The sequence below is a fragment of the Pipra filicauda genome, unplaced genomic scaffold (assembly GCF_003945595.2).
Source record: "Pipra filicauda isolate LSUMZ 115617 unplaced genomic scaffold, ASM394559v2 scaffold35_size7292922_pilon, whole genome shotgun sequence".
NCBI classification, from domain to species: domain Eukaryota; kingdom Metazoa; phylum Chordata; class Aves; order Passeriformes; family Pipridae; genus Pipra; species Pipra filicauda.
This window is the reverse complement of record NW_024104487.1, coordinates 6,698,011-6,715,136: the sequence shown is the minus strand read 5'-3', so window position 1 is coordinate 6,715,136 and position 17,126 is coordinate 6,698,011. Positions and strand designations below refer to the sequence as shown.

General features: G+C 39.4%; 1 protein-coding gene across 2 annotated transcripts in view; it reads left to right on the top strand.

Moving 5' to 3' along the window:
- AFAP1 (actin filament associated protein 1) overlaps positions 1-16,437 on the top strand; it is a 117,259-nt gene extending 100,822 nt beyond the window's left edge. The window contains exons 12-18 of one of the 2 annotated variants that reach the window (XM_027723675.2): positions 1,539-1,656; positions 3,121-3,378; positions 5,155-5,269; positions 6,815-6,979; positions 7,532-7,722; positions 8,442-8,603; positions 12,858-16,437. In XM_027723675.2, the coding sequence (XP_027579476.1) occupies positions 1,539-1,656; positions 3,121-3,378; positions 5,155-5,269; positions 6,815-6,979; positions 7,532-7,722; positions 8,442-8,603; positions 12,858-12,884 (1,036 nt within the window). In that variant the 3' untranslated portion in view covers positions 12,885-16,437. The remainder of the gene's footprint in view (positions 1-1,538; positions 1,657-3,120; positions 3,379-5,154; positions 5,270-6,814; positions 6,980-7,531; positions 7,723-8,441; positions 8,604-12,857) is intronic. The other variant, XM_027723677.2, reaches the window with a different exon arrangement.
- The last annotated feature ends 689 nt before the right edge of the window (positions 16,438-17,126 follow it).

The window sequence follows — 17,126 nt, the reverse complement described above, 5'->3', positions numbered from 1 at the left end:
CACTCTCATTGAAGCCACTTAACTAGAAAGAAATACAATAACGACTCCAAATGCAATTCTTCAGACCAACCAAAAACACTTGAATAATGTTCTTCACTGAGAACAGTAAACAAATGCAGCCCTTTAATAATGTCTAATAAAGTTTGAGATATGATAAAGTTAAAAACATTTTTATCATGGAATTTTCCTTGGGCTTTTTGTTATTAGTTTGTTTGAAGTAAGAAAAGTTCCTGTCTAAAGGTTGTTCCACCCCCACACTGCCCTGGAAGGTTCACACCAAGCTGGGCAGGTTTGTCCCTCCTGTGAGCCCAGGTCTCCCGCAGCTCAGGTGAGCCCCAGTTCTCCTTCTGAATGAGAAATTCAATGGACTCCATGTTATTCCAAAGCCAAAAGAAAGCAACTGTTGAAACCACAGCATTCCTGAGCTCCTGCCAGCGCTACAGAAGACCCTCTCTGCATTAGTAGTGCTTTATCATATTTTATGAATGTCAGCAAAGAGTCTGAATAGTTCCATTGTTTGGGATGGAAAACTTTGTTTTCCCATTCGTGTACACCTGAGGCTCTAAGAATTATTTGAGATCTCACTCCATACCTCATTCAATTCTAGCAGTTGCTACAAAAGAAAACTCGCCCTTTGAGGTCATTATTGCTATTGGGCACAACCGTGCCATTTTCTGCATTGTTAGATCTTTGCAAACCAGTGTAGTTCTTGATATCTTGCATGTGTTCCGCAGAATTCCGGTAAAACAAGCAACATTGTTATTTGGGATGGGATAAGGGAATAAATTAAAATATATAAAAATATATGGCGATAGATAGACAGACAGACAGATAGATAGATAGATAGATAGATAGATAGATAGATAGATAGATAGATAGATAGATAGATAGCCCTTTTGAAGCTTCCAGAGGACTCAGATCCACCATGTGGAACAGAGCAAGAATGAGCATATAGAGTATTTCCATGCACAATTACCCAGGGAGAGTTGGGAAGCATAGTGGCATACCCAGCCAAAAGTTCTGATAAAGAAAAGAAAATTTCCCAGATTTTGAGGAAGTAATTGTTCAGGAGATTTCATTTGAATTCTATGGGGGTTTTTATCAATTTTTGTTGGATTTGATTCTTGATTCTTTCAGTTCCTAAGTTTGCATCCCCCTGAGCATGCATGTGCCCAGAAACACCTGCTTCTCCCCAGTGCAGAAAGCAAGGGAACATTTCTGGGACACTGGCAAGCTGATGTATAACATAGATCAGCAGGTTCCCATGTAAATATGCCACTGAGCAGTTACAGCTGTTGCCCTACTGGCCTTCACACAGTTGTATTCCCACTGTAAGAATGGAGTACAGGAACATATGTTATAATATTGGCTGCTAGCAGCAACATGTGAGTGGCAAAGGAATTAAAGCTGTCCTGCAGAAAGTGAGAAGCTATGTGCTTCCAGGCTACAGAATCAGACGTGGGGAACATACTACTGAATCATAATTTAGGCTTAGGTTTAAGCGCTGTTTTTTATTATTTTTATTTTGCTTTATTCAGTTTCATGAACAGGCGAGTTATATCTACAAATCCGTACCGGGGAAGCACTGCCAACGGCTACGCCTGTCCAAGTGGAATGGCACTTCATTACGATGATGTTCCCTGCATAAACGGATCGGTAAGAATTGAATTTGCACAGAACAAATGGTTTGCATGTGTTGAATGCATGGACATCTGAAAATTATATTATCTAGAAATGCTCACTGGGCAGTTTCCAAATGAACTCATGTTTTTTTGATTGGGGGGTTGCAGGCTCCCCTCACACCTACAGAATAAAAGGGGCATGGGACATATTGTTTGCATTAACCTGCACGTGAGCCAACGTGCATTTAGAAAGCAGTTGCCTGTTGGCGATTCGTTGCCAAGTCCTTGAATATAATACTCACTTGAGGGGGTACTTTTTAGATCACACTGGACCTGGCAAAATTTAGAAGTCAGTTACACCAGGCACTTTTTAATGTCTGTTGAAAAAAACACCAAAACCCAAACACTTAGTCCCTGGGGCTGCATTCCAAATGACAGCAGGTACTGCTCACCCCAAAGGAGAGCCACAGTGGTCACTTCCATGTTCATAAATTGCAGAGCTGATTGTAGCATATGTGTAATAGGGTTTAAAATATAGTGGATGCTAACCCATGGCAATATGTGGTCCTCAGGAAGATTTACAGGGGAGCTACAGCCCATGTCAGCTCTTAATTTGGGCTGCTGCATAAAGCTCCCACTAAAGGCAAACTCAAGAGAAGTTAAGAGTTTCAAAGTGTGAAATGGACCGGACATCCACTCCTCCAACATGTCTTAGTAATGTCAGAAAGAAACATAAAAAGCCCTTCTTGGGAACAATGCATGACCGCATATGTGGTGAACAGTCTCTGTGTAGTTCTTGGATGTGCTCATGCCATAGTATGAGTAGTGTATTGCCACAGCCAGGATGGGCTAAGGAAGGATATTTGGCAACCAGATTGGTTTCTTTTAAGGTTAATTGAATGAATCACCATAGTACTGTTGTTGAGCTTTCCATTTTTCTGAAAATTAAAAAAAAAAAAGAGCTATTGTACTTCTTTTAGCTCAGAATAATAATTCTTCATCAAATAAAATGTGGTGCCAGTATACCAGCAGCTTTTATTCACGGGAGAGGCCTGAAGAAGGAAAAAAAAAAAAAAAAAAACCAGAAAAATAGCCCTTAGGCTATATTACTTTTAACAACTCATATGTCAGATGTAATCCACAGACTCACCTGTGTAGCCTGTGAGTATCCCCCCGTTAACACAGTCTGTTTGTGCCCCCTTGGTACTAGAGCTACCAACTTAAGATGCAGTCCATGAAACAGCGAGGGTGATAGGTTTGCTCATACTGTGGAACATGCTTAGTGCTGAGGCTGTGAGCCACAGAATGCAATGCTTGCTTTCCACACTGTGTCCTCCCCTTCTTTCTAAATAGTTTGACTTAAGTGTGAAAAATAAGTGTGTGTTTGCTAAGCACCCCAGGGCTTGCTGCGGTCAAAAGCATTACTAACGTTTTAATTTCACCTAGGGGGTTCTGCATGGTGTATTGTTCACTAACTGCTGAGGTGTATGTGTTGCAGTGGGAACCAGAAGATGGCTTTCCTTCTTCTCGTAGCAGGAACATTGGAGAAGAAATGCTTTATGATAACGCAGGCCTGTACGATAACTTGCCGTCTCCAAAAATCTTTGCGCGCTATCCACCAGCTGACAGGAAACCCAATAGGTTATCTACTGACAAACTCTCCTCTAACCATTACAAATACCCTGTCTCATCCAATCTGTCTTCTGCTCAGTCTGTCACTAATACCTCTGCTGTGGGGAGGGGATCTGGCTCGCAGGTACTGTACTGTTTAATACTTAACAACGCTTTTTATTTGTTGGCTGTTCTGTTTGTCTGGTTGTTAATCTGAAGGGGGCTATTTACATCCCTTAGTGTTAGCACTGAAGTGCTTGGAGTTTAGTTAGGAGCCCACTGATAATGAAACAGGTTTGCAAAGTTATAAATACTGATGTGGAGGTATTGGTACCTGAGAAAGGCTTTCCACACATGTTCTTGATGATTTACAGATTGTAAATAATAATTAAAAAAAAATTAGATGTGACCTTTCACACTTAACCTGGATGCATGTCTAGCCACCTTCTAGCTCCTTAGGCAGTGATGACTTCAGAAAAGAAAAAAAAGAAACAGCTCAAAAGACAAGTGAAATATGACCTGACTGTGACAGCAAATTTGGCTCTTTAGAATTGTACTAATCTATATATTGTATATACTGTGGTTATATATTTTGTGAATATATTTTGGGAATATACATAAATATCATAACATGATGCTATATATTTACTAAATTATGTTGAATATAGTCATATATACAGTAGTTAATTTATTGACTGCTATTTTCTTCTCCTAAAAAAAAAATAAGCCTGTGTCTCTGCTGCTTTCTGAGGGTGGCTTCAGACTTCTGTACCTCAGCTGGAATGGGAAGCTATAGAGCAGATGAAGTCCTTTGTGCTCAGCCTTGTAGCAGATGGGCAGACCCCAGCAGGGGGGCAGAGCAAGCCTTGCCCACAGCCATGCCAGGGACCTTCTCAGAGCCCATAACCTGTCTCCAAAAGCTGGTCATTGGCATAAACCTATGAATGTATCACAGTGATGGGTGATTTTCAATCTAATCTGACATGGAACAGTTAGTGTTTCCCTTGTATAAAGTACTGGTCATGCTGCATGTTAACTCACTTAATCCTTACAGAAACTTCATATTGGAATATTAGAATTCAGTGAAGTTGCAGAATTGGAGGTGCACATGAGGAATAAATGACTGCAGCAGCAAGCTTCTTAGTGCCCTTCCAGTTCAGTCCTCACGAACCTTTGGAAGCAGGAGAACAGAGCTTGGCTGGGGCATCCTGCATGGGAACACTATAATTAGTCAGGACAGTGTTGATCTTCCCAGGGTTCAGTTCATTGCAGCGAGCCCTCTAAACGGAAATCCCTTGAATATTAAATGTTCTGTTCCTGGTAATCTTGTGAGCCTGTCTGGCCATTATGAGAGGGTTTTTTAAGTAAGAAAAGCTTTTAATTAGTAGCTAGAGGTTGTTTAAGGGGAAATTGATATGTTAATTCCTAACATTTAAAAATATGTAAAAATTATATTGTTTAAAAAAAAATAAACCTGTGCACCACAAGGATGGCAAGATCATGTAGTAAATAAGAAACAGTGTTGAGGTTTTGTGTGGCAAACCCTGGTGTGTTTTTCTGTATGAAATTAACTCTGACAAACTTGTCTTTCAAGAATCTTTGCTGTAAATTTTTTTTTTCTGCTTTGCAATGGCTTTCTTAATACCGTAAATGCCAGAGTTTTGGAGACATTGATGCCACCAGAGATGGGGAGTTCATCCCTTGTTGTAACCTGTGATTGCTGGCGTGGCTCCTGCTGAGCAGGCAGCTCTCAGAGATGTCATCTCTGGAGGAAGTGCCGTCTCCAGCTCAATCAATGCACTGCATTAAGGCTCTCCAAGCAAGCAGCTTTCTGTCAAGCTCTGCCCTTGATGAAAGGGTGACTGAATTGCCAGTGGCACAGGAATAGCTGGAGCCTATTTGTACTTTTGTTTTCAAACAGTTTAAAGGCAAGAAACCTCCTGTGACTACTAATGGCATCGCCGGAAAAGGGAGAACTTTAAATAGCCAGCCGAAGAAATCCGAAACAGTGTCATGTGTGAAGCGCACTGCGTCTAGTAAGTACCTCTCCTCACTGCTGCCTCATTTGTCTCATGAGTCTCACTTGAGTCATGAGGACACCCAAAATAGCTGTTGTCTTAGCAAACAAGATAAAGAACCACTGTGGTTCTTCTGTATCTGAGAGGGCGGGGAGGAGATGCCCACCAAGACTTTGAATAGGAGATATTGTGTGCATTGGTGACTCAGTACTCCAGACAAACCACAAGATAAAAGGGTGTCATGTGGAGAGTGACAAATATGAAACGTGGACCCGTGGCTGCAAAGTCATGAGGACAGCAGGTAAAAAAAAAGGGATAGATTCTTCATTTAGGGCAGAGAGGAATTCTGTATTCCTGTGGGAAAAGGAGGATGAAAAGCTAGGATAGACATCAGAACATTATGTTGCTCAGAAGTGGACTTACTCTTATCACTATCAGAAAAAGAAAAAGGTATAACAGAAGAAGGAACACAACCACACAGATCAAAAGCTACCTCAGAGAGAGGAAATTTCAAGTGGTGAGTGGCACATTCAGAAAAAGTTTTCCTGGGCAGGTAGATTGTCTAGGAAATTCCTAACAGGGATTACAGGAGAAAAGACAAAAAGGAGCTATAATAATATTTTTAAAATATGGAGTCCAAAGCATGACTTTTTCTAGGGAACAAATAAATGTTTTTTTTTAATCTCATGCTAAAACTTAAAACATCTTAAAACTTATTAAACTTTTAAGGAGTCATGGATTTAGTGTCAACAAGAAATTTATGTTAGACTTTAGACTTCAGTAAGTAGCTTTCTAAGCATGGAGGTCAGTTGGTACAGAAATAAGTAGTTGTGGAAGTAAAGGCATCTCAGTTACTAAAGGCTGACTAAAACTGGTTTAACAACTATTTGTCAGGAATGATTTAATGTTGTAGATTTTGCCTTCAGATACACAGACAGACAAAGTGATCTCTTAGCTGACCTATTTTCTTTGAGTCTGCAACTGGAGCAGAGGTATAGAGGAGGATGTGATGTTAATTACACCACAGATACATGTGAGCCATGAAATGAAAGCATTTTTATGGAAAACTAAAAAAGAAAAAGAAAGCTCTCCAGAATCAAAGAAGTGTGAACATCTTTCTATTCTCTTATGTCTGGTGAGAAAAACTGTGCTTTCAGCACTTGAAGTAGGGATGAAAACCAGGCAAAAGGGCAAACAGGTAGTTTTTCCTCTCACCCCTCCTAACTAAAAATGAAGGGTTCATAGCTAAAGAGGAGCCTCCTTTTCATCCTTTGAACCATACAGAAAGGCAAGGCCATTTTTCAAAACCAATGCGCTGTAAGCTAATTGGTAAATCTCATATTTCTCAGGTAAATGTAGAGGACAAACTCTCTATCCCATATCATTGCTGTAGCTGTGCTGCAGAACTTGGCAGGAATCATGGACCTCAAGAAAGACCCAGGGGAAGAGGAATGACAAACCAGTTTCTCAAACCACGACAAGCTTCATGTGATACTCAGTCTCGGGGAATACTTCAGAAATTTACTGTTAGTTTAAACCCTAATTATCTTCAATCTCATGCAGATGCAGAGCAGTACAAATATGGCAAGAATCGTGTGGAGGCAGATGCAAAGAGGTTACAAAGCAAAGAGGAGGAGCTGCTAAAGAGGAAGGAAGCTCTCCGGAATAGGCTGGCCCAGCTCCGAAAAGAGAGAAAAGATCTACGTGCTGCCATTGAAGTCAATGCTGGTATGAGGTGCTTTTTTGTGCTGAATTCTCACCTGAGTAGGCTAAATTATCCAAATAGCTTTGTATTCTGTGCTGAAGACCTGCCACCCTACATGAGGTTTAGTTTTGATGTTAAGCAATACTCTTTAAGGTTTATATTTGCTTTCTTTATAGGTAGAAAATGTAAAAAATAAAAATATATGTGTATATTTATTTTGTATATGTGTGTGTATATGTACACCTACCTATCAAATGGTATGGATGGGGAGTTCAGACAAGCAGAACATGGGAATAATTTTATTGTGACTGGCTAATTATATTTTCATGATACAGAAAAGTAGCAAAACGAATACTGATTTGAAACTAGACTAAAAATATAGGAAAGGCAACTGAAAGAAAGCATTTACGTTGCTAAACCTTTTATGTGAAAAGTGTTGTAGGTAAAGTACATAGTTTTATTGTGACATCACTGATATGTAGAGACCTTGTTCCTTACTTTTTAGAAAGAAAATAATTTCTGTAAGTGTAAATTTAAACTTCTTATTGAAATAATAAAATTGCTGTGGATGACAGGCAGGAAGACCCAAGTGATTCTTGAAGACAAGTTAAAGAAGTTGGAAGAGGAGTGTAAGCAGAAGGAGGCTGAGCGTGTAAACCTGGAGCTAGAACTGACTGAGGTGAAGGAGAGCCTAAAGAAAGCCTTGGCTGGTGGCATCACACTGGGCTTAGCTATTGAGCCAAAATCAGGAACATCAAGCCCACAGGTATGCAAACACATTAAATATGAAAATCCCACAATCATGGGCTGGGAGTGCTCTGCCTTCTCAGTTCCAGCAGAAATGAGTGGGAACTGAGTTTTTTAGTGGTTTTTTAAGCCCAAGAAATAAGAGCAGAATTAAATGGCTTTCTGTGCTAGTTACATTTTCTACGGCAACAGGGAGCAGGTAGACATGGGAATCACAGGCAGTATGTGTTAGGATAATGTGCAAAAACTGATGCCTTGATGCTCTCAGTGGTTGTAAAAGTGGAGGAACTGAGACATTGCTCCATCCCAGGGAGATTTAAATGCATGGAGTCATCATGCAGTGATGGAGACCTACTTGTGCTGGTCTCCTGTCAGTCACTGCCACCCTTTGTAAGGGCTGCATCTCACATGTTCACAATGGAGCTCAGCAATACCAGCTTGTTCTATAGATCTGTGTCCAAAGCAGCCATCAGAAGGATCAGAGAGGGATGCGTCGGTTCCTCTGGATGACCCATAGTTGTTTAATGAAAGAAAAGAAACTTCAATTTTCATCACAGAACACACACACACACACACATTGTTTTGTTTCTTTTTTTCTAATCTCTTTTTCATTTACCCATCGTTATTGTGAATATGTTTTCTTTAAAAAAAAGATCTGCAGTTCTAAATCTAGATAGAAAATGTTGCCCATGGGACTATTTGGAGGAAACTCAATATAAGCTTTTCACTCTTCATTAGTCTCCAATTTTCAAGCACCGAACTTTGGAAAACTCTCCAATCTCCAGCTGTGATACCAGTGATACCGAGTGCTCAATACCTGTGAACAGTGCAGCAGCTCTGAAGCGACCTCCCTCATCAAACAATTCTCCGTGTCGAGGCCACGTCCTTCGGAAAGCAAAGGTGAGAAGGCTGTCTAATTTTCTTTTTCTGTGCTTTTGCATACTTTCTTTAAAAGTCTTATTTAGCCTTAAGAGAATGTCTGAATTATTGGTATTACTACATAAATACTGCTGATTTGGGGGAATCTTTTGCAGAGGAATTGGTAAGTAGTTTGGGAGACAGATTTGACTCTACTCTCATTACATGTTTTTCTCTGTTCCTTTATTGATTTTACATGCAAGGTTAAGTGGTCTGTGGTGTAGACAGGGGCTCTGTTATAGTAAGTGATTGGAAATAACACAAGTTTGGGTCTGATCTTTGCCAGACAGTGCAAGAACAGAATAGCTGTACATTATAATAATCAACAATGTGTTGTGCAAGTATCTACTCTTAATGTACATTTAAAGTAGAAGCGGAATTAATTTTAGTCTCACAAGTACCAGATTGAAATTTGCAGCTCTCTTGTATTCTTAGTTTTCTAACTTCTGTTTTTTAGTTGAAGTGGGATTTGTATGACCATTCTTGTGGGCTAAATTTGCTAGCAGCATAAGCATGTGGGCAGCACATAACCAAAGGTGACAGTAATAGCGTTGGACCCAGGCTTTTGTTGGTTTTTTCTAATTGTGATTAGAAAAAATGATAATCATAAACACTTGTCTTTCGTGCAGGCTATTTTTTTTCAAAACATTGATGTCTTCTGTATTTGGATTTCTTAAAGTAACTTTTGTTACATGTATTCATGGATTATATACATCTGTAGTGTCTGAGCATGCGCTTGGCACCTAAACGGAATAGATACTGAAAAATCAGCATCTCAACAAATTATTTTATTATTAAATTATTATAATAGAATTATTTCCTCTGCTACAGCTTATGAGAGAACTTTCTCACCTTCCTTCTACCACCTTCCATGGACATCAACTGCTTTGTTCTGCCAGTTAGCCTGATTCATTTAAATTCAACAAAGGATAATTATACTTGCTGCAATAGGTTTCAGTTCAGTTTCTAACTTTGAAGTTTTCTGCTTGTGTTTCAAACCTGAAGACGGATTTATGTGCTCTAAAGCTTATCTGTATATTTCAATTATACCCTAATCTGTCTCCTAAAGATATCATCTCTAACTGTACACTTGTTCTTAGATGTGGATGTTAGCGCAGCATTACTCAGGGAATGTGGTCTAGCAGAGCACAGTCCTTACAAACGGGAGCGTGGATTTGTGCTGGACAGGCACATTAAATCCAGCCATCTAATCGTTACAGCTGGAGGAATCAGAGCACTATAAAAACGTAAACACTTCTGGTGTAAAGGATACCTTCCAGCTGTAGTACATTTTTTAAGCTCAGCATATACCATACGGGAAAAACACTGCCGCATTGTTTCATGTCGCTGTACTTTGGATGGCACAACAAGCTGGTCAAGCTCTTTGGTAGAGGAATCTTGGATATAGAATTAGGCTAATCAAAAAGGATATGGAGCAACTAAGCATATTTCCCATGCTGGGAAAAAGAACTCAAAGTATCCAATTCAGCTTTGACAGCTTTTTCCTAAAAACTCAGGCACTAAATATTAAGAGTGAAATTTTGCTGAATTAGATAGTGCAACTCAAGCTGTACTCAGCCCATTGGCAGGAGCTGCAGCCAAAGCCTGCTATCAGGTATGGATCTGCAGCACGCCCCACTTTCAGGGGTGGCAGCTGTACATGTGCGGGGGTGGAATTTGGCTTTCAATTCTTTTGGCCTTTTGCAGTTACGAGTGAGCCCAGGCCTTATAGATGTGGCTAAGGAAAGGGCGTCACACGTGAGTATCCCAGAGCAGAACTTGGCTCTCCACGCATGGATGTCAGTGCAGTCAGTATGTGGGAGCGAAACGGATTTCACATCTGTGCTTGCGCTTGCATCTTCAGCCCCGGCACATCTCCCGGTGTTATGAGGGAGTTGTATAAGCGTTCAAAATGTCAGATTATGGGGGTTTTTTTCCCCTGGTATGTATTTGAATGCACTGAATGCCTCCCTTCTTGCCCCTTCCTTGCACGGAGGATGCTGAGCCTGTCACCAGCCACCCTTGTGTCACTGCTATTGCTCACGAACCAGCAGCACCCTGTGTCTCCCTGCTGGGACAGCAGGTTTGGAAGCTGTGTCACCAAAAGCGTTCTCCTCTCAGATGCACTGACATGAGAAGAAAATACAGAAAGAAGCAGTAAGACAGATCTAGCGTTAAATCTAAGAACTGGCAGGAATTTGGGCATCGCCTGTTTAGGACATACAGTATACCTATGCACGTATACGCATACATATATTTGGATTTTTTTAACTTCTCTGTTTGTAAGTATCCTTAAATTTTTTTTAGAAAGTAATTATGCAGATTTGTAAGAAGCCAGAAGGCATTTTAATTGCAATTTTGTTAGTCTGTACTTGGCTGGAAGTGGAGACTGTATTAAAATATGGAAAACAATATTCTGCATTAGCATTCCTAGAGAAGTAAAATGATCCAAATATCCTTGTGTACAAGAAAAACAGTTATTTAAACATTTCACATATCAATTTAATTTCTAAAACTAAACTGTTATGTAAAACAAGAAAACCGAATTTATTATTTCTGTTTTGTTTTCAAAACTGGTGGGCTGGTGAATGTCAGCAGCTTACATTTTGTTTGTGTTCAGGGACTGGAGAAGAAAAGGAGCTCTCCCAGTTTCCCAGCTCCCAGTCAGGGTGTCAGTGTTGACCTAAACATTCTTTCATTGGTGTGAATCTGCTGGACCAATGGAAACAAGAAGTTCCTTTTGCACCTGCAAAAGACACTTCTGTTTTCAAGGCTTAATATATATTTAATAGGCTTTTCAAAGTAATCTTATTTTTATCAACACTGTGTTTTAAATTTAGATTTACCATAATTTGAAAAGTAAAACTGAATATTTAAAATATATTGTCTTTTAATAAAAGCAGCATTTAAATGAAGGAAAGAAACCCCACAAGTTTGGAAACAAAAGAAGTTATTCTCTACCTGCTTCAAACTCACAATTTTTTTTTCCTTCATATTGCTAAAGCAGCCACCAACTGTGATCTTTTTTGTTGTTTTACAACAGTTGAAGAGGTGTCTTGGTCATGCAGCTGTTTAGCCAAACTAATGCTCTTATTGCTTTCAGCAGCAGAAACAGCAATCTACATGCATAAGTAATGGTTTTCAGCCAGAGCTCTTGAATGTTGTGGAATGAGTGTTAAATTCAGGAATTCAGGTTGGGAGCCAAGTCAGCAGGCTGCCTGCAGAGTGTCTCTGCAGAGTAGATGGGTTGGGGAGGAATCTGCAGTCCCCCGTGCCTTCCTGGCGAGGAGCAGCTGGCCGGTTGGTTGATCCATGGGGATTGCTTGAGCCAGAGGCACCTCCTGCAGATCTTCATTAGTTCCTGATGGCTGTAAGAGTGTGATTCAGGGAGTAGGTACAGTGTGGATGTCCTAAGCTGAGCCCATCCCTCTTCAGCTCTTCTGCTCCCAAGTACTGTTAGGAAACACTGAGGTGTCACTGGATAGCCACAAGTTTTATTTAACTGGGTGTTTAGCTATAGCCACTTATGTGGCAGAATAAATGGCAGTACCTTGCTCTGAGACATATAAATGAAAGCTTTATAGTTTACATGTTTTGCTGTGGTTGGTAGGTGTCCTTGTTCCCAGCTAACAGGTAGAGAAACTGAGGCACAGATAGGCAAAATGATTTCTTCAACTTGCCAAGCAATAGCTCAATTTGGATTATGTATAAGGGAAACAAATGCAATGCAGGCTGACTTGTTTTTCTTTACCCTGCCTGTTGGTCTCTGCCTCAGTAAGTTGCTCTTTTTAACCATGGAAATATGTGTCTGCCATGAATTTCATAATAAAAAAATTGAAGAGCAGTAAAGCAGTCACTTGGTATCAGCTCTGAGAGATATTGAGGGCTTCCTGCTGTCTCATGCAAATGAGTTAGAGAGCCCTGCTTGCTTAAATCAGCCTCTCCCTTAGCTGAGTGCTTTACACCAACTGTGGGGTGCAAATTGCTCCCGAAGTACCCCTTGCAGAAAACAAACATGGCTAAAGTTGCTGTATATAGTTGCCGAGGGGTGGAAGCTGTGCACAGACACTATCAGGACATACTTCTTAGCATTCCCTAATTTGTGGGCTGGATCCAGCATAGTTAATGGAAAAACTGTCATTGACCTCAACTGTGGCTTAGCAGATCCAATGACATCAGTGAAATATCCTGATTTCTTTAACATTTTCTGTATCTTTTTTTTCCCCCTCTTTCCAGGAATGGGAGATGAAAAATGGAACATAAACGTAGCAAAACCACTCACTTTCCGTAAAGGCCTTACCTATTACAGACCAAGACATAGGCTGCAAAAGACTCATCTGAAAGGTCATTTCAAGCGATACAACATAGCAAGTTTTATAATTCTGTTAAGTTAATGGTAGCTTGGCGCTAATTCGCCTGTATTCCCTCTACTGTATTGCTGTGTAACTACGTGTGCCCCTTTTTATTAGCTGTAACTCCTTATTTCCAACTTCACTGGTAAAGAAAATGAAAACCAAAAAAAACCCAAACCAACCATAGTAATTAAAAAGTCACAGTTGAAAGTTTACTTTGCTGAAACAGCACAGACCAGCAGTGTTATTTCTATCACATCAGACCACCTGAACGCTGCTGAAGATGGTGCCTAAAGACCAGCGTGAAATCGTTAACTCTTACAGGTTAAAACTGACTTTTGAGGTCTGACACGGAGTAAGCTCTTACTCACTAGCAGTCGCTTTGCTGTTCACGTGGCAAAAGAAAACTGAAGAAATGTAATCACAGAAGCAGCGAGGCTTGCTCGGCTGAGAACGCGGGAGCGCTGCAGTGCCACCATCCTCCGCGCTGGTGCAAGACCGCGGGATGACACGACTCAGCTGTGAGGCATTTTTTGGATACTTTTTAGACAGATGATTTTGTCATTGGGAGATAAAACGCTGCCAAACTTGGAAAAAAAAAATGCTTTTTTGTACGTTCTTTTTATTAATGTTTTGAAGCACCAGTCGTTTTCAAAGGTCACGTTCTTGAACTATGACTCGTTCTTGATTTTTTTAAAAGGCAAACAGGTATTTTTAGATACTGCTTCTTTTCTATGCTTTTTGAAAAAGAAAAAAATAATTGAAAATAATTCTCAACAGATAATGGCAACTCAGAATAACTTATGCAGTCAGTCTTGTTTTGTTTTTTATAATATAGTATTGTTAAACTTGAGTTATAGAACACTGCTGTACTTAGTTTCCTTCATCTTTTCAGACCTCAGCTATTATTTTTGAGGAAGATGGACTGAGAAGGTGATAATTTTCAGACTCTTTTATAAACAATTTTACAAAGAATTGGGGATTTTCTCAGACATGAATCCATTTCTGTTTATTAGGAAACAGCATCTTGCATTTTAGTCTGTAAAATTATAAAAATCTGGTTTTCTTTGTCTCCATCCATGTCACTCCTGAGAAATTATATGCAGTAAATTGCCAGCTGAAGTCCTTCAAAATCTCAAGATTGGTTATAAAAAATTGGGAGGAGGGAAATTGTATAATAAGATGGCCTCTTTTAAGTTTTTCTCTGTGTTTTTTTTAAGCCTTTGGAGAGTCTTCAATCTTACTCTCAAGTTTTTTTTCCTCCTCAACTGAGGATTAGAAAATTACTTTAATTAAAAAAATTAAAATACTACTCATATTTTGAGATAATCACAGATGTTAGGGCTGGAGTCTTGATAGTTAGTTAAGACTGCAATTAAAATCACAGAAGTTGGCAAGACAGCAGTTATCAAGGATCACATCCCTTTATGGTCACACCTATAGATTATCTCTTACCTTTAGGAAAGGGTGTGTGCAACTCGTGAAGCATACACTGGGATTCTCAGCTGAGCTGGATGCCAGAGAACTTCCTGCAGGAGTTGGTGGGATTTGAAGACACAAAGCTTTCAAAAAGACCTGATAGCAGACAGGAGACAGGGCTGTGTCCTGCTCCCACATGCAATTAGTGACAGGGATCCCACTGACTTTAGCAGCATAGAAATGGGGCCCAGCATGAAAAAAGGCTTTTTGCCTCTTGGGACTATGCTTTGTACAAAGTGCTGCAGGAATGCAGATACAGTAGAAAAGCAAATGTCAGCGTGGTTTTCACTGAAAACACAACTTTTTATTACTATTTTAGGTCATCTACTTACTAACTCTATAAGTAGAGGGCACATTCTATGCTGTATGACTATGGACTAAACAGCATCAAATTCCCACAAATAATAGCAGAAACAATTTGAAGCAAAAGTAAGTTCATTTAGGCTTTTTATTTCAAATTAAGTTATTTATTTGTATATTGCAATAAATATTTAATTTATATCTGTACATATTTATAATGCAAATTAGGCTTCTAGTCACGTTTGCAATGATGTAACAGTTGCCATTAAGAAGTGGTCCTGCATCAAGTAATGCAGAGTAGTCAAAAGCCAAATCACTTTGTCTTGTTTACCCAAAATTGGTATTTTATTTTCCATCCCTTATATCCCATGGAAAAAAAAAAAATTAATTCCTTGGCAAGGACAAGGAATCTATGCCTGAGATAAACGTGTGCACATTTCTGCCCAGGCAGACAGAATGGTGTGGTGCTGGGGCCGTGCACACAACCCCAGCCCTGGTGGTGCAGCCTTCAGCTCTGCCAGAGGTGCAGGTTACCCTCAGCACCTGTAGCACCCTCGGCACCAACAAGGCCTGCTGCAGCAGGGGCTGACAGCAAAATTAAGCATCTTTCGCTCTTCCTCCAGCAAAGGCTCCATAAAGCCACCACTGCCCCCAGCCTGGCACGTGCTGTAATTGTATGTCTCTGTTGTATAAGTGCATTGGTACCACTGCAATTTGCATTAGTGTATTCTATATAATGGCCAAGGTTTTGAAAGGAGGAAAGCCAAAAACCTTGGGAAATAACCAAGGTCTATAGACCACGTTCGGTGCTGTGAAATGTACTCTGTTGTCTTGAATAGTACTATTGCTGCACAACTTTTTTATAAAGAGCGACAGAGCTTGTATTTTCACCGGTTTTAGATTTCAGGATCACCAGGCAAACTCAGCCATAGAGCAGCATGACTTTTGTTTTAAAGGAAAACTCTCGTATTTTGAACCATTTATATGTCTTTAAGAAAATGTTACACTCGTGCTTCCTCATCAAACACCTGTTACTGTACCAGGTGCTTTTAATTATTTTTTTTAATGGGTAATTCTTTTTTTAATAATTAAAAAAAACCATCATAACTTTGGGGGATCAAAGGTGTTTTTTTTAATGAGATGATTGTGGCAATTTGGTTTTTCAAATGGAGAATATTAATTTAGTATCAAGTTTTGTTAGACACTTTCAAATTAATTGGCCCAGGGTGTATGTTGTAAGATAATGTTCTCATATGAAGAATGTAATTATTTCCTTCTTGTATTTTTTAAAAAACAAAATCATATTTAAAAAAAAAAAAATCTCTGTGAAAAAAGCATGAAAGAAACATGAAAAAAAAGGTTTTGTTTTATTTTTGTTATTGGATATGTTGGCAGTGCCCATTATAATTGACTGTAAATATAGTCTTTCTACTGTATTTCTCAATGTATTTAAGTTTTTTGACACACATTCATGGAAACTTCTGTTAAAAAAAAACAAAAACACAAAAACAAAAGTCCCAAAATAGACCCACCTTCAAATGTGTGTCTTAGTAGCTTCAGTTAACTTTATACCTTTCTAGTTTATTCTTCAGAAAATTCTTGCAAAGTGTGAAAAAAGACTGGCACCTGGTAGGTGCGACAGATCCAAGACCATTATTAATAAAGTTACCTGTCAAGAAAAGAAAGGTTTGCGTTGTTGTTTCTTGGTATTTGTCTATGTGAGAAGTTGGTGGCACCTTAGCAGGTGTCCCACAAGTGTCAGCCTCAGCTGAGTCCCATTCTGCTGTGCCAGTCAGCTGGACAATGCTTGGACGGGTTATAATGAATATTTTTTGCTATCAGTTGTGCCCCCATTTAACTGAGCAGTGACCTTCTGCAACTTGAATGCTGTCTATCTGAGGACCCACTCAGCCATGGAAAGTGGAAGTTCAATGTATTTAGAGCTCATAGCAGCAGTTTCCTCTTGCCTTGTGTGACTGCATCAGTTTGCTTAGATGTCAACTCCATTAATAAGTTATGTAAAATGTAAAACATTAAAAATTACCCCTAAGAAATGAAAGTGGATTAAAATCAAACTGAGCTGATTACCAGGCTACTTAAAGATGAATATAGCAGTTCCTTACAGGCGACTGAGAGATGACATTGAAAAGTGTTAAGCCATAATTACTCCTTGTTTTTTTTCTTAGATTTTTGCTCTTGTTACACCACAATTATTACCAAATGTAGGAAATAGAAAATAACATTTCATTTTCCCAAACTGAGGGAAGCAATATTAGAAAGTAGTTGATTGGTTTCCTTTCTGTAATTAACAGCCTCCGAGATCAGTATGGAGATAAAATAGTTAGGTCCATGTACTGCACAGTAACAACAATTA